Raw genomic sequence first — 26,630 nt, 5'->3', positions numbered from 1 at the left:
TCCTCCCTTTTGCCCCTGTTGCCCCCTCCACCTGCCTCCCAGCCCGCCCCAGGCCTTCACCAACCTATTGTCTGTGTCCAGAGGCTCACCAGTTCATTTTGTTCATTAGATTTCTTGTTCATTTATTTTTAGATTCAATTGTTGATACATATGTATTTGTTGCCATTTTATCTTCATATTTTTAATCTCTTCCTCCTCCTTTCCTCTTCCTCCTCCTCCTCTTAAAAAATACCCTTCTTCAGCATTTCATATAATACTGGTTTGGTGGTGATGAACTCCTTTAGCTTTTTCTTGTCTGGGAAGCTCTTTATCTGACCTTCAATTCTAAATGAGAGCTTTGCTGGGTAGAATAATCATGGTTGTAGGTCCTTGCTTTTCATCCCTTTGAATATTTCTTGCCACTCCCTTTTGGCCTGCAAAGTTTCTGTTGAGAAATCAGCTGACAGTCATCTGGGTGCTCCCTTGTAGGTAACTGACTGCTTTTTTCTTGCTGCTTTTAAGATTCTCCCTTTGGGAGAACCAAGATGGTGGCATAGGTAAATGCCTATACTCACTGCCTCCCACAACCACATCAAAATTACAACTAAAATACAGAACAACCATCATCCAGAACCTCCTGAAAGCGGGCTGAGTGGCAGTCCTACAACTAGAGAAAGAAGAAAGCACACCAAGACAGTAGGAGGGACAGAGGCGTGGAACGGGATGGTCCGGCAGCCACGTGTGCTGTTTTTTTTAATCAGGAGGGAGATCGTCTCTGCAGAGGCCTCCATGAGGAAGGAGCAAGGGGTCCCAGCCCCACCCAGACCCCAAGTCCAGGGTCCCAGAGCTGGGAAGAGAAGTCCCCACAACTATGGGCTGTAAAAACCAGTGGGATTTTGGCTCAGTGACACAGAGGCTGCTGGAGACCCAGGTTTTTCATTTAAAGGGCCAGCATATGAACTTACTTGGACTCACTTCCTCTGAGCTCCAGTGCCAACCGCCAGGTGGCAGCTCTGGGGGACCCAGACACATATGAGGAGGAACTGGATTGTCTGGCATCGAGGCAGGAACTTGGGGCAGCTTTCTCCCAGATGGAGGTGCTTGCAAAGGTCATTGTTCCTATGCTGGGACCTCCTGGTCTCAGGGCTGACTGGCAGCCATTTCTGTTTGCTCCACTCTGGTGATTCCCTGAGACCCCCACTCCAACCAATTTGCAGCCCCTCCCACCCTGTGTGCAGTGGCTTTTACTTATGAATGGCCTGTCCTGGCTCAGGCTTCACACTTTGCTAAAATCTCTCAAATAAGCTGCAGCTTGGTCAGGGTGCCCCAAACGCATCAATAAAAGGCCCAAGACCTGGCACTAGCACCGGCCTGCCTTACTCCACAGCTTGGCCTCACCTGGGCAACTCCAAGCCCAATACAAATAGGAGAAATCTGCAGATCTCTCTGTAGCTCCTGCCAGGTGACCCCAGAGCCAGTGCACCTGGTGGACAGCTCAGATCATACCATACAACTCTACACATCCACAAGCAACACACTCAAGGGGCAGACTCAGTGAGCACCAAAGCCCCACTGAAGCAAGTCCTGCTCCATAGGAGTGTCTCCTGCACAGCAGCTCTCCCACTGTAGTGGCAGCTGGTCCTCACAGTCAATTGGCCTGGAGGTCAACTCCTCCCACTGACAGCCAACAGCAATCAAGGCTCAACTACAAGACTATGCACACAGCCCATACAGGGGTGCATCTAGAGTGCCCAGCTCAGGTGACTGGGGAGGCTGAGCCACTGGGCCCTACAGGACACCTACTATACAAGGCCACTCTACCAACTCAAAGACATATAACAGCTCTACCCAATACATAGAAACAAATGTGGAAGCAGCCCAAATGTGGAGATAAACATGTCACAAATGAAAGAAATGGAAGAAAGCAAACTACTGGATATAGAGTTCAAAATCACGGTTATAAGGTTACTCAAGAATCTTCTTGAGACCTCCAAGGGGCTTTGTGATAATTTTTTTTTTTTATGCTTTGTGAGATTTTCAAGGATCTTAGTAAGAATGCCAAAAAGCCCTGATGGGTTTGGTTCAGTGGATAGAGCGTCGGCCTGCGGACTGAAGGGTCCCGGGTTCGATTCCAGTCAAGGGCATGTACCTTGGTTGCAGGCACATCCCCGGTAGGGGGTGTGCAGGAGGCAGCTGATTGATGTTTCTCTCTCATCGATGTTTCTAACTCTCTATCCCTCTCACTTCCCCTCTGTAAAAAATCAATAAAATGTTTAAAAAAAAAAAAAAAAAGCCAAAAAAAAAGAACCAGCAAGAAATTAAGCATACACTGACTGAAATAAAATATAATATACTGTAGAATAGAGGATTCTGAAAATCAAATTGATTTGGAATGTGAGGAATAAAAAAACACCCAATCAGGAGAAAAATAAAAAATATGAACATAGTGTAAGGAGCCTCTGGGACAACTTCAAGGGTACCAACATTTGCATTATGGTGATGGCAGAAGAGAGAGAGCAAGATATTAAAAACCTATTTGAAGAAATAATGAAAGAAAACTTCCCCTACCCGGTGAAAGAAATAGACTTACAAGTCCAGGAAGCGCAGAGAGTCCCAAACAAGATGAACCCAAAGAGGCCCACACCAAGACACATAATACTTAAAATGCTAACAGTTAATGACAGAGAATCTTAAAAGCAGTAAGAGAAAAGCAGTTAGTTACAAGGGAGCGCCCATACAACTCAGCTGATTTCTCAACAGAAACCATGCAGGCCAGAAGGGAGTGGCAAGAAATACTCAAAATGATGAATAGCAAGGACTTACATCCCAGATTACTCTACCCAGCAAAGCTATCATTCAGAATTGAAGGTCAGATAAAGAACTTCACAGACAAGAAAATGCTAAAGGAGTTCATCACCACCAAACCAGTATTACATGACATGTTGAAGGGTCTTCTTTAAGAAGAGGAAAAAAAAAAAAAGAGATAAAAAATATGAACAATAAAAAGGCAATAAATACTAACTGAATCTAAAAATAAAAATAAACAAGAAATCTAATAAACAGAATAAAATGGTGAATAAAATAGAATCAGAGGCATGGAAATGGAACAGACTAATGATTCTCAGAGGGAATGGGGGTGGGAGGCAGGAAGAGATTAAAGATTTTATATGCATATATGCATTACCTATGGACACAAACAATAGGATTGTGAAGGCCTGGGGTGGGGTGGGAACTGGGTGGAGGGGGGCAATGGAGGGGTAAAAGAGAGACATCTATAATACTCTCAACAATAAAGATTTTTTTTAAATATACAAAAAATAATTTTTTAAAAAATTCTTTGTCTTTAACCCTTGGCATTTTAATTATTATATGTCTTGATGTGGGCCCCTGAGTTCATCTAGTTTGGGACTCTCTGAGCTTCTTGGACTTGTAAGTCCATTTCTTTCACGAGGTAGGGGGAGTTTTCTGTCATTATTTCTTCAAATAGGTTTTCAGTATCTTGCTCTCTCTCTTCTCCTTCTGGCACCCCCATAATGCGAATGTTGGTACACTTGAAGTTGTCCCAGAGGCTCCTTACAACTAACATGTCAAACGAGGCATGTGGCCCACCAGCTGTGAGTTTGACATGCTTGCCTTACACTATCTTCATATTTTGGGTGTTGTTTTTTTCTTTTTGCTCTTCTGATTGGGTGTTTTTTGATTCCTCATATTCCAATTGCTATATTTCTGGCAGGTTCTTTTTCATGTTTTTGACATTCTCACTTAGATACTTGAAGCTCTCATTAACACCTTTATAACCATGGTTTTGAACTTTTGTGTCCAGCAGTTTGCTTCCTTCCATTTCTTTCATTTCTGACATGTTTCTTTGTCTCCGAATATTGGCTGCTTCCCTGTATTTGTTTCTATGTATTGGGTAGAGCTATGTGTCCTTGAGTTGGTAGAGTGGCCTTGTGTAGTAGGTGTCCTAAAGGGCCCAGTGGCTCAGCCTCCCGAGTCACCTGAGCTGGGCACTCTAGGTGTGCCCCTTTGTGGGCTGTGTGCACAGTCTTGTAGTTGAGCCTTGATTGCTGTTGGCTGTCAATGGGAGGAGTTGACCTCCAGGCCAATTGGCTGAGAGGAGTAGCTGCAACTACAGTGGGAGAGTTGCTGTGCAGGAGACACCCCTCTGGACCAGTGGGACTTCGGTGGATTTGTGGAGTTGTGGATTTGTTATGGTCTGAGCTGTCCACCAGGTGCACTGGCTCTGGGGCCTCCACAGAGGTGCAAAGTCAGCCACTCCCTGGGGCCACCTGGCAGGAGCTACAGAGGGATCTGCAGACAGCTGATATTTGCTATTTGTATTGGGCTTGGAGGTGCCCACGTGAGGCCCAGCTGTGAAGCAATGCAGGCTGGTGCTAGGGTCAGATTTTGGACCTTTTATTGATTGCTTTGGTGCACACCGTCACCAGCTGCAGATTGTTTGAGAGATTTTATCAAAGTGTGAAGCCTGAGCCAGGACAGGCCATTCATATGGAAAAACTGATGCAAACAGCTGGGGTGGGCCTGCAAATTGGATAGGGCTGGGCCTCAGGGAATCATCCGAATTGAGCAAACAGTGTGCTCCAGGCTGATGGAGACTCAGGTATGGCTGCCAGTCAGCCTTACAATAGGGGAGATCCCAGCACAGGAACAATGACTCTTGCAAACACCCCCGTCTGGGGGAAAGCCGCCCCAAGTTCCTGCCCTGATACCAGACAATCCAATTCCTCCCCGTATGTGTCTGGGTCACCACAGCCACCTGGTGCTGGGAGTCCAAATAATTTTGTGGGCCAGCTCTTTAAACAAAACATCCGGGTCTCCCATAGTCTCTGTGTCACTCAGCCACAATCCCCACTGGTTTTTACAGCCTATAGTTATGGGGACTTCTCTTCTCCGCTCTAGAACCCTGTGCTGGGGGGCTAGTGTGGGGATGGGGCCCCTTGCTCCTCCTGGGTGGTCTCCGCAGAGAAGAACTTCCTCCCAATTAAAAAACAGCACAGAAGGGTGTCGGACCAGCCCATTTAGTGCCCCTGCCCCTCCTACCAGTCTCCATGTGTTTTCTTCTTTACTTCTATAGTTGTAGGACTTCCATTCAGCCAGCTTTCAGGTGTTTCTGCATGATTGTTCTGTACTAGTGTTTTAGTTGTAATTTTGATGTGGTTATGGGAGGCAGCAAGTACAAGCATTTTATGACACCACCATCTCTATTGCCATTTTATTATTCATATTTTTTTATCCTTCTCCTTCTTTGTTCTCCTAAGACCCTTCAACATTTCATGTAATACTAGTTTGGTGTGATGAAATCCTTTATCTTTTTCTTGTCTGTGAATCTCTCTATCTGACCCTCAATTCTAAATGATAGTTTGCTGGGTAATCTTGATTGTAGGTACTTGCTATTCATCACTTTAAATATTTCTTGCCACTTCCTTCTGGCCTGCAGAATTTCTATTGAGAAATCAGCTGACAGTCGTAAGGGTGCTCCCTGGTAGATAACTGCTTTTTTTGTTGCTGCTTTTATTTATTTTTATTTTTTTTAAAATGTTATTGATTTCAGGAAGAGGAAGGGAGGGGGATAGATAGAAACATCAATGATGAGAGAGAATCATTGATCAGCTGCCTCCTGCACACCCCACACAAGGGATCGAGCCCGCAATTCAGGCATGTGCCCTGACCTGGAATCAAACCGTGACCTCCTGGTTCATAGGTCAGTGCTCAACCACTGAGCCACACCAGCCAGGCTCTCTTGCTGCTTTTAAGATTCTTTGTTTTTAACCCTTGGCATTTTAATTATGATGTGTCTTGATGTGAGCCTCTGGGTTCCTCCTGTTTGGGACTCTCTGAGTTTCCTGGACTTGTAAGTCTATTTTTTCCACCAGGTAGGGGAAGTTTTCTGTCATTATTTTTTCATATAGGTTTTCAATATCTTGCTCTTTCTCTTCTCCTCTGGCACCCCCATAATGCGAATGTTGGTACGCTTGAAGTTGTCCCAGAGGCTCCTTACACTATCTTCATATTTTTGGATTCTTTTTTCTTTTTTGCTCTTCTGATTGGGTGGGTTTTTTTGTTTGCTTGCTTCCTCATATTCCAAATTGCTGATTTGATTTTCGGCATCCTCTACTGTTGATTCCCTGTAAATTATTCTTCAGTTAGTGTATCCTTCATCTGACTGATCCTTTTTCATGTTGTTGATGTTCTCACTAAGATCCTTGAAATTATCACTAAGTCCCTTGAAGCTCTCATTAAGTTCCTTGAGCACCCTTACAACCATTGTTTTGAACTCTGTATCTAGCAGTTTTTGCTTGCTTAGATTTCATTTAGTTCTTTTTTTTTTTCCTGTTCTTTCATTTGTGACATGTTCCTTTGCCTCCGTATTTTGGCTTCTTCCCTGTATTTGTTTCTATGATTAGGTAGAGCTGCTGTGTCTCCTGGGATCGGTAGAGTGGCCTTGTGTAGTAGGTGTCCTGTAGGCCCAGTGGCTGGGTACTCTAGGTGCACCTCTGTATGGGCTGTGTGTACTGTCCTGTTGTAGTTGAGCCTTGATTGCTGTTGGCATCACTGGGAAGAATTGACATTCAAACCAACTGGCTGTGAGGACCAGCTGTGGATACAGTAGGAGAGCTGCTGTGCAGGAGACACTCCTATGGAGGACTTGCTTCTGTGGGGCTTTGGTGCTCACCAAGTCTGCCCCTTGAGTGTGTCGATCACGGATGTGTAGAGTTGTAACCTGGCGTGGTCTGAAGCTGTCCGCTGGGTGCACTGGCTCTGGGGCCACCCAGGCGGTGCAAAGTCAGCCACTGCCTGTGCCCTGCCTGGGGCCACCCAGCACAAGCTAGAGCAACCTGCAGATGGCTACTACTTGTGTTGAGCTTGGCGATGCCCAGGAGAGGCCAAACTGTGAACTAAGGCAGGTTGTTGCTAGTGATGGGCCTAGGGACACTTACTGAGAGTTATGGGGCACACTGAGTCCAGCTACTGCTTGTTTGAGAGATTTTAGGAAAGTCTGAAGCCTGAGCCAGGACAGGCCATTCATATGGAAAAGCTGCTGCAAACAGCTTGGGTGGGGCTGCAAATTGGGTGGGGCAGGGTCTCAGGGAATCACCAGCACCACGTGAAGTTGTGGGCCAGGTTGATGAGACTCAGATATGGCGCCTGCCAGTCACTCTGTGGTAGGGGAGGTCTCAGCATAGAACAACGATCTCTGGGAGCACTTTTGTCTGGGAGAAAGCTGCCCCAAGTTCTTGTCTTGATGTCAGACAATTTAGTTCCTCCCTGTATCTCCCTGGATCCTTCCAGCTGGTGCCCCAGTGCTGGAGCTCAGAGGCAGCAAGTCCAAGCACGTCTGCAGGCCCTTTGAGTCCTGCCTGGGTTCCGGCAGCGTCTGTGTTCCTCAGTCACCATCCCTGCTGGGTTTTACAGTCCGAAGTTACGGGGATTTCTCTTCCCAGCACTGGAACCCCGGGCTGAGGGGTCTGGTGGGGTGGGGATGGGACGCCTTGCTCCTCACAGGTGGCCTCCAAAACCAAGATATCCCTTCTGATAAAAAAACACCACCCATGGGTGTCGGACCAGCCCATTCCTGCCTTTGTGCCTCTGCCCCTCCTACCAATCTCATGAGCTGTCTTCTTTCCTTCTCTAGTTGCGGGACTTCCATCCCGTCAGATTTCAGACGGTTCGGTTCTGAATGATGGTTGTTCTGTATTTTAGTTGTAATTTTGATGTGGTTGTGGGAGGATGTGAGTACTGCGTTTACCTACACTGCCATCTTGGTCCCCCCTCTAGAACAGGTGATTTTTATTTTACCTCTTTACCTCTTACTATAATAGTGTATAAATTTCATTTTCTCATCAGACCAGAAACTTTCAGAAGACAGGCCCATATGACCTCAGCTGTATAGCAATACTGATTGTCCATAACTGTTTGATGAAGGAATAACTATCAAAACATCAGAAAGCACAGTATTAAAACCCAGTGTGGTTCCCCTTCCCTAACCCATCCTGGATTACTGTGTGACTTTGCTACAGTAGCTAAATTTCTCTGAGCCTCATATTTCTTGTCATTGTAGTAATTCTTTGCCCTATAGGGCTAGTCAAGTTTTACAACTTCCCATCTCTAAGGAGCTGTAGCCACCAATAAGAAATCTTTCAGGCGTTTTTTCATTTACAAGTTTTGTTTTCTGAGGGCTGTTATTACTAATAGGCAATATTTATTAAGCACTTTGCTATGTGTCAAGTACAGCTAAGTACATTAGAGGCACCATCTCACTGAATCCTTTTAAAAACAAAACTATGAAGTAGGTACTATTAGTCTTACTATTTGATGAATGAGGAAGTAGAGCTAAGAAAGATGGAGGTACCTGATGTCTAAGGACACCCAGATATGGGCTGGCAGCCGCTGGCAATGTAGGATGTCAATCAGGAAACACTTTCAGCTTCGATATTTGATACTGAAATTCTTTAGATCCGAAGCCCACCTGGTGCCAGGCAGAATTAGGCCCTCGCACCGCAGCCCTCACCCTCACCCATGAGCTCCCAGGTGCCCAGGGATAGGTCTGACAGGGCCAGGAGGGCCGAGGAGTGCTGATGCAAGATGTTGGCCTGCCCGGACAGGTGCTCGGCGCTCCACCACCCCCTTCCCAGGCGTCACCCTCTCAGGAGTCCCGGCTGCGACTGGCCTCCCTCAGCACCAAGCTGGTCTGTGCGATTCTTCCGGGCAGGAATGCAAACAATGAAGAGAAGGGCCCGTTCTCAAGCCGTTGCCATGCCGGGCCCTGCTTTCAATATTGCCTCTGCATTAACTCACTAACCTTCCCAACAACCCACTGAGGCAGGTGCTATCATTTCCCCATTTTATAGACTGAGCAAAGAAAATAACTTGCCCAAGTTAGTACATGGCAAAGCACGTGGCAGGTGAACTCCAAAATGCATGTGCTTCTCCACTATGCTGTATCAGAAATGCTTCGTGTTCATGGCTGTCCTCCCAGCACCCTGGTATGCATGTGATTTAAGAGTGAATGAATGAATGAACGAACGAACGAACGAGTTTTTGGTTATACTGCCATATTCACTGCCTGGAAGTAAAGAGTTGCTGGAGCAAAGCCCCTTTTTAGAAATAAACTCTGACCAGAAAACTATAATTCTTACCTGCCCTACTAAGTGTTAAAAAAAGCCACTCAATCGATCAGCCTCAACCTGGCTGGAAAAGAAACTCTGTTTTGGCCAGTGTTACCTTCGCAGGTTTAGATGCCACCTGGATGAAGGGGAACGGAAGAACAGCAGTCTCTTCCTCATGCAAAGTCCTTTAGCAACGAGAGTAACAGCCACGTGTACTGAGTGTAACCAGGAGGGCCTGGGGTTCCACCCATTTTAAAGTGGCTTATGGAGCTTCAGAGAAGACAGCAGGTGCCTGGACTTGAACCAAGGCTGGCCTAACCCCCATGTCTGTGTTTAAGACCCCGAGCTCAGGGCCTCGAGAGGAAACTGATGCTGAGAGAGGGAAGTGACTTGCCTGAAGCAGCAGTTGGAACTAAACCTCTTCCTGATTCCAAATCTAGTGCTTCCCCCACCAAACTGCACGGTGCACAGGCAGTCTCCAAGGAAGGAGCTCGGCCAGGTCTGCACGTCTTCTCTGGGGACCCACGCTGGGGCCTGTCCAACACCCTGAGCAAGCCCCTGCCCTGCCCCGTCAGCCCTCCCCACCGGTCCCCTACTTCCTCAGCCCCAACAGTCCACCCTCCCCAAGTTACAGGTAACACTCAGGCCTAAGAGGAGAGGGGAGATGCCCACCATCCCCCCAATACACACACACACTGGCCCTGCGCATCTGCTCCCTCCTTCTCTCCTGAGCACGACAACTTTGTGCAGAAACTGTATGTTCACTGTCCGCCTGGCCCACAGGCTGGAAGGTGCGCGCACAGGGCTGGGAGCAAACACCGAGGCCTGTCTGCTGAGTGGAGGGACAGTCAGACAAACGCGTGAACCAATGACTGTCCAGGGTCACGAGAACTCCCAGTTCTCCTGGATAATTCCTTCCTGATTCTAAGCACACCATTCAGCAACAAGAGCATCTCCTCACTCTCTCATCTCTCCCCCCACCCCATATCTCTGCCTGTCTCTCTCCCTCTCCCTCTTCTACCTCGACTCCCGCTCCCGCTGGCTCAACCATCAGAGAAGAGGGAGATGAGGCTTCGGTTTTGCCTTGGGAGGAAGGGAGGAAGGTGGAGGGCATCTCAGAGGAAGAAGCAGGCCAGAGGGTGCACATGGCGACCTGGGAAGGAGGGCTGTGCTGTGGCTGGAGGGAGGGGCGGCCCTGCGGCCGGGGGAGACTCTGGACCGGGGGAGGCCACTGGAAGCATCTGCTGTGCTGAGGAAGACCAGGCTGGTGGTATGGCCCACACTGGGAGGGGACAGCTGTGAGGCAGGGAGGCCAGCGAGGAGGCCCAGCAACAGCCCAGCCTTTTCTGCAGCCATTCCCTCTGCGCCATTCCACCCCTCTTGGCCACCGTAGAGGTCACGTCCGTTTCAGCCTCCAAAGACATGTGTGTGTTCCCTCTGCCAGGAATACCCCTCATTCTTACCCACCTGTGCTTAAAGCCCTGCTCCAAGCCCTTTCTTCCACGAAGCCCCCACCTCCACGAAGCCCCCACTCTGGCCATGACTGGGCACACTTGCTCCTGAATCCTGACGCTCAGGTTGTCTGTCCCGCCCACCTGGGACAGGATCATCCACCATCTCCCTCTGCGCTTCCTCCCTTGGGCAAGGCTTACCAAGATGCTGTCTCCGCTCTGGCCCTCCTCATCCCCATCACTGCCCGCAGGGCGCTGTCACAGGGCCTGCTCCCCGCACAAAGCCCTGCTGCGGGCTCCCACGACAGTGCTGCCCGGCGGGTATGAGCCGGCTCTCACCCACCTGTTGGGCTGTGTGACCGCCTGGGGGCAGCTGCAGTAAGCCAAGGCCTTCAACACAGTGGGTCCTGGAAGATGTTGGTTCCCGTGGGGCCAGCGCGCCCCGCGCCTCGCCTCCAGGAGCCCGGCTCTGTGCACACGGCGCCCACCTCCTCCTCCCCGCAGAGCCCACGTCAGAAGGCGGGGAGGGAGCAGCCATGCCCCAGCCACAGGCAGCTACTAAAGCAATAGCTGCCATGGAAACAAAGTAGTAATGATGGTGGTGCAACTGGCATTTACAGGGACAAGTGCTGCTCCATAGTCGATAGTAAGGAACTCATTAACTCTTCACTGTAGTCCTGTGAGGCCAGGACAGTTCTCACTCCCCTTGTGCAGACAGGGACACTGAGGCACGGAGAGGCAATAGCTCATCCAGGGTGCAGTGGGGCCAGGCCAACCCGAAGCCTTCCCGAAGCACCGCCCCCTGCGGCCTCACAGGGACAACCGGAAGGGAAAAGGGACGCTGCAGAACAGGAGCCTGAGGCTGCTCGCCCTGGGGGAAGCAGACGAAGGGTTTGTGTGTGTGGCAGATGCACACGTGAGGAGCACATGGTCTGGGAGGATGTACTCCCACTGTTAACTGGTACCTGTGAGGGGTGCGGCGGGCACGTTTACTCTACTCTGGGTTTTTTTGCATTTTTTGCAACAACAAGAAAAATCCATGTGCTGTGTGAGTAATTAAAAAGGAGAAAATTCGAGGAGTTAAGGGTAGTAAAGGGTAAAGGGGGTCAAATATATGTTAACAGAAGGTGACTTGACTCTGGGGATGCACAATGAGTGCACAGATGATGTATCACAGAAATGTAACTTGAAATCTATATAATCTGTCATCCCAAGAGAATAATATTTTATAAATATTTTCAAACCCTGGGTATGACCCATTAGTGGATTGTAAAATCAAGTTAGTGAGTTGCCACCAGCAATTTAAAAACAATTAGAGAGACTAGAGTATAAAGCACCAGGTCGAGAGGAAGTAGAAGCAGGCGTTATTTCCCAAGCCTCACTGCGGCCGTGTGCGGGAGAACAACGCTGCGGCCTCCGTGTGTTTCTCACCACACGTCACTGGCAAGAACGTGAAAGCCACTGTGCAGCTTCTTAGTCTAAAGAGGGATCAGACGAGGGTCCGGCCTGCAAGGGCCTCTGGGTCCAGGGGGTGTGGAGGTTGAGTGGCTGCTGAGTAGGAAGTCCGGGTGCCTGGCTGTTGGAATTGTCCTGTTGGGCCCACTCCCCAGTCAGCTTCCGGTCGCCCCTTGGAATCCTTCCTTTCCCTCCACGGCCCTTGCTTTTGAGAGCCTTAGCCAGAATTTTGGGGTTGAATCTCCTCCAGACCAGAATGTCTCTGCTCTCTGCCACACAAATGGCCCTTCTCTTTGCACTTGAGGGCGTCCTCCTGGAAGCTCCGGGGCCCTCGTGGTCACGGGGCGGGTGGAAACGAGAAGGTTCTTTCCCAGCTTCCCGAGGAGGAGGGCCAGTCCCGGGAAGCCGTGGAAACGCGGCCGTGTGGCCAGTCGGGGGAGGCCCCACTGTCTGCAGCGAAGGCGGTCCCCACCCAGGGTGAGCCTGACCTCAGGGGCCGGTGCGGGACGAGGAGCAGAGCCGCCCCCCGTCCCCCGCCCCCGCCCCGCTCCCCGGGCCGGCGCCTCCACAGCAGAGCCGGCCTACCCCCGCCCCGCCCAGGGCAGCAGACATCTAAGAAGATAAAATAAAAAGAAGTAATTCCCCTGCTCTGACGTCAGCGCGGGTCTGAGCAGCCCGCCGAGGCTTGGGAACTGGATTGCAACCAGATGTAACGCCCTGGAGTCCTCCACCCGGCGCGGCGTTGGGAGAAACGGGGCGGGGGTGCGCTCCGGTGCGGGAGGCGCGCGGTCCCGCGTGGGTCCTGGAAGCGGAGCTGCGGAGACCAGCGAAGGAGCTGCGGGCAGAGCGCGGCGCGGAGGCTCCGGCAGGGCCGCCATTCAGCGCGGTCGCCCTTCCCCCGCCCCCGACGCGCATTGTTACCCGCCGGTCCGTTCTGAGCCGCGGCCCCCGCGCCCCCGCCCCGGCTTCCCGGGAGGAGGCCCGCTCCGGCCCGGCCCGGACGGAAGGAGGACCACGGGCCCCGCGGCCTCGGGCCTGGCGGCTCCGACGCGACCAAGGCTCCGATTGTCACCCCGTGTCCTGCCATCCCTCGCCCCCCGCGCTCGGGGGACGTTGGTCTCCCCGGCCCCCGGTTGCCCCTGCGCGGGGGCCGTGGACCTGGCCGCGCGCCGCTGTCGGGGGACACGGGCTCGTGTGTCTGGAGCCCGGACGTAACGCCACCTCCGAAGGGCCCGAGCCTGGCCTGGCCGCGTCGGGGCGCCCGGCCTCGGGGCAGCTTCTCCGGGTCGCGGCCTGCGCAGGCCCGGCGCCCTGCCCGGGTGGAGGGGGCGTTGAGCCCTGGAGCCCCGTCGCCCACGCGGGCCCGCCCGCCCCGCGCGTCCCTGGCTTCCGAGCTGCGGCCCCCGCCGCCCCGAGTCCCACGCGGAGGCGCCGGCCTCCCGCCCCCCACGGGGCGCGCGCACAAAGGTCCGCTCCGGCCCACAGAGCGCCCCGCGCCCCCACCCCACGCCCGCACACACACGGCGCCCGAGCGCGCAGGGCCTCCGGCCACACACGCGACCCGCGCTTCCAGGGTCCACGGCCGACCCGACCCCCGCCGGCCGCGCGCATTCCCTGAGCCCCGCTCCGCGGCGCAGGCGCCCCACCTGGCACTCCCACTCGGCCATCTGTGACCCGCGCCCCCCACGCCACACAAAGCAGGGGCCGGGCTCCTGCGCGCGGGCCCCCTCCCCTCCTCCCGGCCTCGCCCCGCCGCCCGCGCCGCCCCCGCCGCCCGCGCTCGGTGCTCACCTCGCGCCGCTCACTCGGGGGCCCTGGGCCTGGCGCTGCGGCTTCGCGGCCCCGAGGCCCGGGAAGCCATGGGGTCCGGGTCGGCCGCCGCCCGCCGCGCGCGGGCAGGAAGGAGGGGGGCCGCGCGCCCCCTCCTCGCGCCGGCGCTCGGGCCGCAGTGGGCGGCCTGCTCCGCTCGCCTCCCGGCCGCGCCGCCCGCGCTCCAGTCCGCCTCTCCCGGCCCAGCCGCGGGCGGGGCGGCACCGGGACCCGGCCCTGGCCGCGCACCCGGACGGGCTGCCTGTGACCGCGGGAAACGCTCTCCCCTGTGCACAGAGGCGGGAGCGGCTCGGCGTGGGGGCCGCAGGGGGAGCGGGAGGAAAAAGTTCCCGGGCGGCCTGGCTGCGCTCGCCCGCGCCCCGGCGCCCGCAGGGCCGTGCGCGCCCCGACAGCACCCCCTGGCGGCCCGCGTGCCCACTGCGCGCCCGCCCGCCCGTGCGCCTTGGGGGAGGGAGGCTTGGTGGTGGGGTCCCAGTGGAGCCCTCAAAACTTGCATGCACGTCTCAGGCTTGGGGACGCCGCAGGACGAGGTTGGGGTGACCGCTGCAACCTCGAGCAGAGGATTTGGACCGACACCCTGCTCTCAGGTGCTCCCAGCCTCTGGCCTGTCCTCGAGGCCAGGCTCCCACCTGGCCCCACCAGTATGTTGTTTTTAGAACATTAGACTTGTGGTCTGTTGTTACTGTGGCCCTAGGAGAATAACATACGCGGAAGGCATCCGGCACACAGTAGGTGCTCAGAAACGGCCCCCAGGGTCCTCCTCTTCTTGCTGCTCACTGCTGTTCCCGGCCCGTGGCCTTCCGCTGGGTTCTCGCAGCAGCAGGTTAAGGCAGGGAGGCAGGAGCCTGAGCCACGCTGGGGGCGAGGAGGCCTCAGGACGGGTGAAAGGGACCCTCCCCACACATCTAGCATTTGACCTAAAATGCCAACAGCACTCACTGCATACCAGGCCCTGGCTACTGCTCCCCACACCGACCTCATCAGTCCTCTCGGCACCCAGGGAGTGGGAACCACTGTCATTCCCACTCATCACAGACAGCGAAACGGAGTCTCAGCAAGTTAAGTGGTTTGCCCAAAGATTTAGAAACCAAGTCTGTCTCCCCCAGAACCTGTGCTTAAGCTACATTGAGGCAACACAGTTCACCTTGACCCAGCTCCCGTCTCGCCTGCCCCGACCCCTGGGCTGGTGGGAAGGGCTCTGAGACAGGGGACTTTAGCCCTCTGCACTTCAGTTTCCTCAGGAGCAAAACGGGATTAGTCTGCCTACAGAGGGGCGACAGGATCAAATGAGATGCATAGAAAGGGGTACAGTCATCTGGTCCCCCCCAAGATAAAAGGGCACTGTCCTTGCAACCCCACTGCCTTATTTTACAGATGAGGAAACAGAGGTTTGATACAGGAACTCACTAGTCCCCACAGCACCTGGGAGCTCTGACACCCTGACCACCTCCACAACACCAACAGAACGCAGAGGCTGGCGGCGGGGGTGGGGGTGGGGCGGTGCCTTCCTGAGCAGGGCTGCTGGCTTTCAGCCTGCGTTCCGGTGAGTGGAAGCCTTGGAGTGACAACTGTCGGGGAGTCTCTAAGTTAACGGGTTCATGCACTCATTCATTCAACATTAAGGTCATCTGCCCACGGCTTCCTTCCCAGTGGCACTAGGATTGCACCCGCACTTCTCCCCAGACCCTCTATAGCCCCGGAGAGCCTGGTCCTCTGTGCGGCGCTGCCTTCAGCATGCCCACCACGCGTCCCCTTGCTCATGCCCACCAAGCTCTCTTCTGCCTCAGGGCCTTTGCACTTGCTCTGCCAGAGATGCTCTTCCTGTCGCTCTACCCTCCACAGTGCCTTCCTGCTATTCCGTTCCCTGCTCGGAGAGGCCTCCTACTCACACTCCCAGCTGAGTGGCCGCTCACTTTACCTGCTGTCACCTCACCCGCTGGTTTTCTCCCTGCACTCCTCTCTCCCAGCAGTTTATCTTTCCACACATAAGCACTGGTTTGTTGTGGTCTCTCTCCACCAGGACACCAGCTCTGTGACAGCAGGAACCACTTACTTCTGCTGATTCCTCAGCGTCCAGCAAGGTGCCAGGTGCCCAGTAAGTGAAGACATTAACATCCAGCCCGTTCCATTTCGGATTCGAAAATGTTTCCAAAGATCACAGTGAGGGCTACTGGTGGGGAAAGAGCAGAGTGTTTGAAGATTTTGGAGTGGAAATGCCTTTAAGGACTCTAAATTCTAGGGGCCCCACCACTGTGACCCATTGTTCTTTACCCACATTTAAACCACCCAGCTGTTCTCCCCTCTCCCCAGGGTCATGGCCCAGTTCTGCATCTGAATGGCCTTGGCCTTGAGCTCCCCCTAGATTTTCTCTTTGGCCAAAAGGAGACAATGACTCCTGCCAAGGGGGAGAGACCCTGGGCACTGGAAGCCAGGGAAAGGGGGGGGGGGGGCGCTATCTCCGGATAGAGTCCTGTCCCGGAGGGAATAGATGTATTACTGGCTCACTCAATACCATGCAAGGGGCCGCTTCCTTAGGTAGACATCCCACTTCAATCCCCTACTCATGGCTGGGAGGCGGGCCTGGGAGGCCGAGGGCCTGGAGCGGGGAACGCAGAGCAGGGCTCAGGCGTGTCCTAGGCCGTCCTGCCGGCCTGAGGGTGAAGACAGCCGAGGCGCAGGCTCCCACACAGCCCTCCCCAGCCCAGGCAGAGTGGGCCGCAGGCCTCCCCGTGAGCACACAGCCAGCGCTTACTGAACATTTCCTGTGTGCTGGGCCCTGTGCGTTGGATCTCTTACCTCCCTTTTGCAGAGGGGAAAATAGGGTCCCAGAGACAGGAGGACCCGTTTGGAAGGGAGCGAGATGGAAAAGCAGGGGGACCCCTCGCCCAGCTCTGCCCTGTACCAACAGCACGGCTTCGGGCAGCTCCGTGCCCGCTCGGAGCCTCTCATTCTCCAGGAAGACGGGAGGTTGCCCACCACTGGGGCTGGTGGTGAGGCGTGAAGCCCTCAGTGCCGGGAGCCGGGTGGCTGCTGTGCACTGGGCCCATCCGGCCCCACCACCCCTACCCGAAGGCGAATGGCAAAGGCCTTGCCAGTGCTTGGCGCCCAGCCGCAGGAAGGCAGGGCAGGGAGAAGGGTGTGCAGCTCATTTCAGAGTGGCCGGTGGTCGCTGGGCGGAGCATGAGACCCCTGGGCCTTCTGCAAGGCTCTGCTTTCCAGCGGAGAAGGGGCCAGCCCTGCTGGGCTCCAGTTCCAGGCTCCCAGACCTGCAGGCCAGATTTCCATCCCACTCGCTCGCTCGCTCACTCACGAATGAGCCATCATTCGTGCACATACGGGGCTAAGCCCTGCTCTAGATGCATCTCAGGAAGAAGGTGACACAGGCCCACCCACACAGCACCCATGGGCTTGCTGAGCCACACAGACACTGGGCCCACCCTGAGGCCTCATTATCCCAAGGAAAAGGCCACTGTGATTACAAACCCTCTTGCAATTGGGAACCAAGACTTTTAGTAACTGGAGAAAAGAACTTTAATTGGAATTATATTTAGAAAATAAAATTAGCCCTGACCAGTTTGCTCAATGGTTAGAGTGTTGGCTTGTGCACCAAAGGGTCTCGGGTTTGATTCCTGGTCAAGCGCACGTACTTCAGTTGCAGGTTCATTCTCTGCCTGGGTCCAGGAAACCAATCTCTCTCTGTGTCTCTCTCTGTCTGTCTGTCTCTCTCTCTCTATCTCTCTCTCTCTGTCTGTCTCTTTCTTTCTCTGTCTCTCTCTCTCTCTCTCTGTCTCTCTCTCTCTCTCTCTGTCTCTCTCTCTCCCCCTCCCCTCCCTTTCACTCTCTCTCTCTCTCAAAAAAAGGGAAAATTAAATTAAAACTATGAAAATTCTTAGTTTATCATCCACTCAAGAAAATATAGGTTAATATGCTAATTCTTAGATTAATGTGCTAATACTTAGAAAGCAAAACAGTTCATTTGAGGAGGCCTGGCTTTTCCCACAGGATTGCCTGCGGGTGTCCTCCAGGCCCTTCCAGGCAGTGACCGCTCACAGTCCCCCTCCCCCACCCCCTGCGGCACCGCAGCCCCTTCCCTGGGGGCACCGTGTCCCTCTTCACGTGGGGGTGTGGTATTTAGACGGGCTGACCCAGCCAGGCAGTTTCCGCCCGCCAGCCTCGGTGCCAGAGCTCAGGGTTTCTCCAACATCACTCTCATCAACTTCGTGAAATTCTACAACTTTGGCGGGACGTGGAGATTTCCTTCGCCGTCGCCTGGCGTGACGGGCCTGACAGCACGGATGCTGGTGGCAGCGGCGAGAGACGCAGGGGATGTCGGAGTTGGAACTGTTTGCAAGCGGCCCACAGAGTAGCAGATATGCTTGAGTTTTAACCACGTTTCCTTCCAAGGAGGTAACAAATGCTCGGCTGCCCAGGCCGTCAGCGGGGACCGGCCGCTTTCGAAGCCGCATCAGGGAGAACACGCCGCTGGCCCCGCTGCGGGCTCTCAGAGCCTCGCCTGCTGTTCGCTCGGTCCTTGGTGCTGACCACCTCGAGGAGTGCGGGAGCCTTCCTTCTCCCTGCCAGCCCGTGTGGGTCGGCCGGGGCTGACCTTACCGCTGACATGCAGACATGGTCATATGACCCAGCTTAGCCAAACTAAGTGCTCCGTTTGCCTGGCCACAGCGGCCCGTCCAGGGGTGACACACGACCCCCGCTTTCGGGGCGTTCTGCTGGAAGCATTGAGGTGTGCTGGCGCCTCCAGGGGTGGTAAGCTGACTGGGTGTGTGCCTGAGAAGAAGGCCGACGGGAGGAAGGCAGGGCAGGGCACCCCCTGGGCACCTGGACCCAGCTATGCCTGAAGCGAAGGAACCCCTGGACTCCCGTTACACACATCAGTAAACCCACCTATTGGCATCAGCCGGTGTGAGTTGGTTTCCTGTCACTTGTCTCAAAGAGGACGGAGGTTGCTCCACCCGGAGAAGAAGTGGGGTGGGGAGCGCAGGAATATGACCACTGTCTTCGAAGGCCCGAGGCTTCCCAGCCGTGTGCTGACGGACAGATGGTGTGGCCCAGGCGGTGGGAGGACTTGGAGCAGGATTTTGACTACTTTCGGGGCGTTCTTCATGAGGAAGAACTTCCCCACAGTGAGAACTGTTCAAGGAGGGCCGTACACCACTCTGAGGGCGTAGCCGCCCCGCTGCGGGCACCCAGACAGCAGGGTGTGGCGAGGGGCCGCGGCTGGCTGGGACGGCAATCCTGTCACGGAAGGAATATGACTTGGCACCTCAGACCAGCTCTAGAGGGGAGCTGGGACATACCAGTCACTCCCAATTTCCTTTTCATCCTCACCGGAGGGTGTGTTTACAGGGAGGGAGGGAAACCTTGATGTGAGAGAGAGAAACATCGATTAACTGCCTCTCGTATGCAGCCGACCAGGTATGGAACCTGAAACCCTTGGGTGTATGAGACGACGCTCCAACCAACTGAACCACCCGGTGAGGTCACTCCCAATTTTTAATTGTAAACTATTAAAGGTATTTAGGAAGGTACAAGACAATAAATTGAGTGATTGCTCCTGAACCCACTGTTGTCAGCTCAAGAAAGAAAGCCTCAGCAATGCAGGGGGGCTCCTGACCCAGGCCCTCCCCCGCCCTGCCCCTCGCCGGCCTTGCCCCGTTACTGCGCTCGCCAGGACACGCAGCTCACTGAGGGTTAGAACTGCCGTCCTTGGAGACCTGCAGGTGCTTTGTTACCAGTGGTGAGGAGAGATGTGCTCAGCTGCTCATAAAACATGTGCTTTCTTTATTTTTAATAATAGAAAAGTGTTACAAGAGGGCTCCCCAAACGGGCTCCCACTTAGTTCGTATGAAAGTGATCCCCTCACCCTGCGCAGCGTCTGAGCTGGGCCCCTCTGCGTGGCGCGGAGAGCCGCAGTGTCAGAGCGAGGGCCGAGGCCGCCTGAGCGCGGCATGCACCAAGTGCTCTGTTATTGCGTGGCTGTGAGGATTCTTGTTACCTCGGGGAACTGCCCCACTCCAGGTCTCTCCCTGCTCACCCGCATCGTCCATGAAATCGGTTACCCTTCGGTCTTCTCTGATCACACCTGGGTGACTGGTCTCCTTGCCTTCAGGTCCCCATCCCCCACAGTGACTCACGCACTTCCCCAAGGTCACGCCCTGGCTAGCCCCCACACCTCCACGGCTAGCCAGGGCGTCCCCAGCCCCACACGTCCTTCTCTGCTCCGTCCCTGCGGAATGACTTGCAGGCCCCTCAATCGTCCCATCCCTCTGAGCATCCCCACATGCTGTTCCCTCTGCTTGAGGCCCCTTTCCCCGAAGCTCTATCTGACTGCTCCCTCCACCCTCTAGGCTCAGCTCCAGGGGGCCCCCCCAGAATGCCGTCCCAGTGCCCTCCCAGCTGTGCACCCAGGCACCGCCGGCCTGCCGCCTTCTGGGCCGTCACTCTGTGAGTCTGTCTTGCTGCAGGTGAGCTCCTGAGGCCCGGAGTGCTGTCTTCTTTAGAGCGTGGCAGGTAGTTTTTAAGAACAGCACAATTTGCTTTTCTAAGCTCTTTGCACCTACCAACTCACTTAACCCTCATAGAGCCCGGAAGGGCAGTGTTCAATCAGCCCATTTTACAGATGAGGAGGCGAGGCACTAGGAGTGTGGCCACGCCCCCCTGTGGCTGCCTTAGCAAACTACCACCCCGGAGGCGGGAAGCAGCACAGGGCTGGAGCGCAGTCGCCAATCTTCCAGCGCTCACGGAGCAGCAGGAGGTCGCGGACCACCGGTTGCTGACCGCTGGTCTGGCGGAGGCGCGCAGAACCAGGCTCCGGGTGAGGCCAAGCCCAGTGCCGGCAGGGCAGGGCCGGGCCGGCTCCTCAGAGGCTCCGGGAGAACCCGTGCCTCTCCCTTTGCCTCTCTCATGAGGACGCTTGTGCTCCAGGGAGGGCCTCCCCGCTCAGCCAGGCTGACCTCCCATCTCCAGAGCCTCACCTCAGTCACACCTGCACCTCCCTTTGCCAGCTCAGGTCACATGCTCAGGTTCTGGGGCAGGGAAGGGGGTCTTTGCCCCCCCCCTCCCCCGAGTGGGAGAGCTGAGACTCCAGCCCAGGAGGTCTGGCCCCGATGTCAGTCCATGGAGTCTCCTGCTCAGGAGGTCGCTGACTGGCGGACTGCATGGAGCAATGCGCTCCAGGCGGAAGGGAGATGGGGTGGCATGTGGGCGGGAGGCAGAGGCGGCGTGGGAGGGAAGTCCATGGGCTCTGTGGGGGAGGGAGGGCCCGGGTTACCTGGACCCCGATGAGGCACCGCTGTCCACGGCCCGTGTGCTGGAGCAGTGGCCAGGGAGTCTCCACAGGGGCAGGCACACTGCCCCTCCGACTCCTCCCCACCCCCACCCCAGGGTCAGGGCCTGGGCTATGGTCCTTCCTGGAGATGCAGTTTAGGATGTGCCAGGCAGTGGGCCAAGCTGGCCCCGCTCCTCTGGCCTCTCCATCCACAGCTGCTCACAGGCGCGCTCTGTGGGTGCAGAGAGAGGCTTATCTCGTGCTGGGGTTCCCGAGTGCTCCCAGCCTGTGCTCCTCACTCCGCGCCCACACTCCCATGGTGCTCCCAGCCCTGTAAGGCAGGTACTGTTATCTCTGTCCAGGGGAAACGACTTATATACAGTGAGGTCATGGGACCCGAGGGCCGTGCCCTGGGCAGGCCCGTGTCTGCAGGGCTGCAGTCTGAAGTGGAGGTGGAGGCACAGGCCTCTGTCCAGCACCAGGAAGGGAGGAGGCTGGGTGGGGGTGCTGGTGCTGGGCTGCAGGGAGGGGGGTAATGGGGGATGGGGAAAGAAGGGGAGGGAAGGGATATAGGGAGCAAGGGACAGAGGGAGGGGAGAGGCAGTATGGGGACAAGAGGGAGGGAGAAGGAGTCAGGGAGGTCCAGGACAGTCGCCATAGCAACAGGAGCCTGCTCTGCTCTGAGGTTGAGCTGTGGGAGGGGGGCGGGGTGGGGGGAGATAAAAGATAAAGTCATTGGTGATAAGCTCCTCCAGCCAAACAAGCTGGGGGTGTGGCGGGAGGGAGTGCGCAAGCAAGACAGGGTCAGATGGGGTGGGCTGGGCAGTGGGCCGCATCTGCCTGCTTTGCCTCAGTCTACCCTCTGCTCAGTGGGCAGTGCACCTGAGCTGCTGCCCCTGCCTCTGGAGCTGTGCTGCGTGGGGTGGAGGGGGAAGGGAGGGGCTGGGATCCAGCGGGGGTGCGGGAGAGTGGGACGCTCTTCTCTGCACCTGGAGGGGAGGGTCGGCTGCAGAAAGCTTGTCTTTTCTCTCCCAGGGAACTGGTGGGATTAGCCAGGAGCCCCCCGGGCCTGGGCAGCCCCGGCTGAGGGAGGGCCTGGTGGTCTTGGGTGGGGACAGAGACGGCCAACGCGGGCACCCCGGCCCGCTGTCCAGGGCCTCACTGGGCCCAGGGCAGCTTCAGCTCAAGGCCGCCTGCGTGCCCGTGTGCCACGTGCGGCGGTGCAGGTGGGCTGAGGCCTCGCAGTCCCGTGCGCACAGGCGTGCACAGGTCACCGGTCTCTGCGGTCTCCGTGAGCGTCCATCTGCGTCTGTGTCCATGTGCCTCCTTCATCCACGGCGTTAGGGCCTGCGGTGCCCCCGGTGCTGGGCTGGCCACCGGCGCCACGGTGGCGACCAAAGCAGCACAGCCACATCCTTGCCGGGTCAGCACGTGGGGGTGGAGAGAGAAACAGCCAGTAACGCGTGGGCTGCGGAAAGGGCCGGCCAGGGCGCCAGGAAGGGCGGGGCGTGGGCACGTGCTGCTCAGTCATGGGGGGGGGGGGTCTCTGGAGAGCGGGAGCTAAGGTGCGTGGCCTGGGGACAGCCAGCGCGCAGGGCAGGGAGGAGGCCTGTGGCGGAGGAGGGGCTTGGCGGCCGCAGCTAGACGCTGGCTTTGATTCTGAGTGGGGGTGCATGAGGAGGGGCTCTCCCCGAGGCCTCCCAGCATCCCTGGCTGCTGTGAAGAGAGCAAACGTAGCTCAGGGCAGGAACAGGAAGGCCAGCGAGGCGACCACTGCACGCGTCCAGATGGGGCATGTAAAGTTCCCAATCCCAAATAAACTCCGAAGGTAGAATGGACAGGACTTGCAGCCTGGGGTGAGAAAGAGGGGAGCCCAGGACAGTCCAGAGCTTTTGGCCTGGGGGACCGGCCACATGCTTGCCTGAGCCAGGAGCCGCGGCTCTCTGTGGGGTCTGCGTGCTGCTGGGAGGCTCCAGTACAGGCTCCGGGTCAGGGTCTCTGCTGCTGGGCAGGGACGCAGGTCTGCACACAGGGTGCGGCACGGGCATCTCTGCGTGCCCTCAGGGCCAGGCCAGTCCCAGGCCCGCAGGGTGGCTGGTGCCCTACCTGCCCTCCAGGGCCGGACCCCAGCCATGTGTTCCTGGGGCCTCCCTGGCGCCCTCCTGCCTCCTCGGTGCCAGGCACGAGGGCACCCTCAGCCCAGCAGACCCCCGCCTGTCCCACCCTGCTGCCCTGAGGAAACAGGAGAAGGCGGCTGTGACAGCCCCAGGAAACCTGATGGGTGAATGTGGGCACTTCAGAACTAGCACCTCCCTGGGGACTGCCTGTTGTTGGGGTACATCCTGGAGCCCCAAGAGGAGGGACCTGCCCAGCAGCAGACACTGACCCCACCCCACGTCACCTCCTTCTGGAAGTCAGAGAGAACCCCACTGGTCCATTCAGCTCAGCTTCTCCGCTCCCCAAACCCTCCCATCCACACCTGGCTCCGGGGGGTCTGCTGTGCGGTCTGGGGCAGGTCGCATCCCCTCGGAGCCCACCGCCCGCCGTGTCCTGGAGCCGGAGCACCTGTTCTGCGCTGCCCAGCTGTCACCTCTGTGAGCCGTGTCCCAGCCTGTCAGGGCGCTGCGGGAAGATGAAACCAGGCGCCCCGCGGCCGGCCGAGCACCTCGCCACGCTCACTCCTTGCTCCTCCTGGTGCTCCCCCACCCCCCTGGCTTCTCCGAGACCCTCCCTTCCAGGCGCGCTCACCAGTTCGGCCCGCAGGGCAGGCTGGCTCCGGTGCTGGCTGCAGTGATGGGGACTCCAGTCAGACCCAGGTGACTCCCGGCAACCTGTCCTAACCGTGTCCTAACCCGGGAACTTGCAGATGCCCCTTCGAGGGCGAAGAGGAGGCTTTCAGGTGCCTGAGGGATCTGAGCTGGGGACTGGCCCCCGCCCCCCCCCCCCCCGCCCCGCCTCAGTGACCGGACTCACACGGGGCCTGTGACCTGGCGGCGGGGCGTGGGGGGAGGCAGCGTGTGGGGAGGCAGCGTGGGGGGGGCAGTGTGGGGGGGCAGTGTGGGGGGGCAGTGTGGGGGGGCTGTGTGGGGGGGCAGTGTGGGGGGGCAGTGTGGGAGGAGGCAGTGTGGGGGGCAGTGTGGGGGGGCTGTGTGGGGGGGCAGTGTGGGGGGAGGCAGTGTGGGGGGCTGTGTGTGGGGGCAGTGTGGGAGGAGGCAGTGTGGGGGGGCAGTGTGGGGGGCTGTGTGTGGGGGCAGTGTGGGAGGAGGCAGTGTGGGGGGCAGTGTGGGGGGCTGTGTGTGGGGGCAGTGTGGGAGGAGGCAGTGTGGGGGGGCAGTGTGGGGGGGCAGTGTGGGAGGAGGCAGTGTGGGGGGCAGTGTGGGGGGCTGTGTGTGGGGGCAGTGTGGGAGGAGGCAGTGTGGGGGGGCAGAGTGGGGGGCAGTGTGGGAGGAGGCAGTGTGGGGGGGCAGTGTGGGGGGGCAGTGTGGGAGGAGGCAGTGTGGGGGGGGCAGTGTGGGGGGGCTGTGTGTGGGGGCAGTGTGGGGGGGCAGTGTGGGAGGAGGCAGTGTGGGGGGCAGTGTGGGGGGGCAGTATGGGAGGAGGCAGTGTGGGGGGGCAGTGTGTGTGGGGGCAGTGTGTGGGGGCAGTGTGGGGGGAGGCAGCGTGGGGGGGGCAATGTGGGGGCAGTGGGGGGGCAGTGTGGGGCTGAGTGGGGGGGCAGTGGGGGGGGGGCGGTGGGGGGGCAGTGTGGGGGGGCAGTGTGGGGGGGCAGTGTGGGAGGAGGCAGTGTGGGGGGCAGTGTGGTGGGGCAGTGTGGGGGGGGGCAGTGTGGGAGGAGGCAGTGTGGGGGGCAGTGTGGGGGGGGCAGTGTGGGAGGAGGCAGTGTGGGGGGCAGTGTGGGGGGGCAGTGTGGGGGGCAGTGTGGGAGGAGGCAGTGTGGGGGGGCAATGTGGGAGGAGGCAGTGTGGGGGGGCAATGTGGGGGGAGGCAGCGTGGGGGGGCAATGTGGGGGGGCAATGTGTGGGGGGGCAGTGTGGGGGGGCAGTGTGGGGGGGCAGTGTGGGGGGCAGTGTGTGAGGGAGGCAGCGTGGAGGGGGGCAGCCACCAGACCTGGAAGAGGTGGCAGGCCCCCTGGCCTCTCGCTGAGCCTGACCTGCGCCGGATGCTGACTTGGGGCTGCTCACCTCCAGAGCTGCCAGAGCCATGTCTGCTGCTCGGAGCCCCACATCTGCTACAGCGGCCGCAGGGGCGGGGCTCCCCCCCCACCCCGTCCCCCCCTCCTCCCGCCGAGCCTCGGCCCTCCCTGGGCCTCCCTCCCACGCTCGCCCCGTGGGTGGGGTTGGGGCGGTCGGCCAGGGCCCAGGGATGTGGGAGATGAGGCAGGGAGGGGAGTGGGGTCCGGGAGTGGGGGTCTGTGTGCCGCTGGAGCTTCTGCGTGGGCCGGGCTCCCGGGCACCAGGAGTGGCGACGGGCTGGACTGCCCGGCCCGCTCTGCCTGGTGTCCCAGGGCCCCTACGCCGACCTCAGGCCCGAGGGCACAGAGGGCGCCGCCCGCTGAGGCATGCTGGCAGCTTGGAGGACAGTCCCCAGGGCGGAGCCAACTGCCTGGCCTCCGCACACACGTGTGCCTGTGTGGGGCGGGCTGGTGCATGGACATGGGGGGGTCACCGGTGTGCAGGCCTTCCCTCTGGCAGGAGCACGTATGCATGCCCTGGCACAGACCCGCTGAAAACCCAGGGTGCTTCCTTATCTTCTTTAAAGCACTGACATTCTATTCTAAGCCCCATCTTGCTGGCTGGACATTGGATCTCAGCCATTACTGGGCCCCTCTTTTCTGTCCAAAGTGATGCAAAGGTCCTGGGGCCCATTTGAGACTGGCCACCCACCACCTCTGGCCGGACAGCAGGTCAGGACAGGTGACCATCTCAGGGAAATACCAGGAAAACTCCCTTCATAAGGAAAAGCCGGGGTCGGCCTGTCTGGAATTTGAGGTGCAGCAGGGGTGAGTCAAAAACAGAACAAAACCCAAACGAATCTCTGGTATTCATTTAGACCCTAGAGTTGCGCTGCTCAATACAGGTATCATTAGCCACGTGTGGCTACTTGAATTTCAAATTGAATGAAATAAAAATGTTTTTATGTAGTTCCTTAGTCACAATAACCCCGTTTCAAGTTTTCAGTAGCCATGCGTGGGACACCACAGAAGTGCTACGTGAGTGCTACACTTCTGAACGGGGGAGCTGCCATTTTACAGATGGGAATGCTAGGACCAGACACAGGGAGTGACTTGCTGAAGGCCACTTGGGGCAGCCAGAACCTTCGAACTCCACAAGGTAGTGGCTGCGTCTGGCTCGGTTGCCATAGTAACCCCAGGGCTGCTAGGCAGAGCAGGTACTGGCCAGTGGTGGTGGCTGAGTGGTCACCTGTGCCCTCGTCAGCATCCTCAGGGGAAGCGGCTTTGGGAGAAGAGGCGAAGCCTCCCGAGCTCGGCTTGTCCGGGGCTGT

General features: G+C 57.2%; 1 protein-coding gene across 1 annotated transcript in view; it reads right to left on the bottom strand.

Moving 5' to 3' along the window:
- The window catches only part of LOC129147385 (basic salivary proline-rich protein 1-like), an 84,035-nt gene extending 66,871 nt beyond the window's left edge, over positions 1-17,164 (bottom strand). Inside the window, exons 1-2 of the mRNA XM_054709329.1 lie at positions 17,154-17,164; positions 13,805-14,284 (exon numbers count right to left, since the gene is read on the bottom strand). Of these exons, the coding sequence (XP_054565304.1) occupies positions 13,805-14,284; positions 17,154-17,164 (491 nt within the window). The remainder of the gene's footprint in view (positions 1-13,804; positions 14,285-17,153) is intronic.
- Positions 17,165-26,630: the final 9,466 nt, after the last annotated feature.

This window comes from Eptesicus fuscus, chromosome 20, assembly GCF_027574615.1.
Source record: "Eptesicus fuscus isolate TK198812 chromosome 20, DD_ASM_mEF_20220401, whole genome shotgun sequence".
NCBI classification, from domain to species: Eukaryota; Metazoa; Chordata; class Mammalia; order Chiroptera; family Vespertilionidae; genus Eptesicus; species Eptesicus fuscus.
The sequence above is the reverse complement of the archived record's forward strand: the minus strand, read 5'-3'. Positions and strand labels throughout refer to the sequence as shown.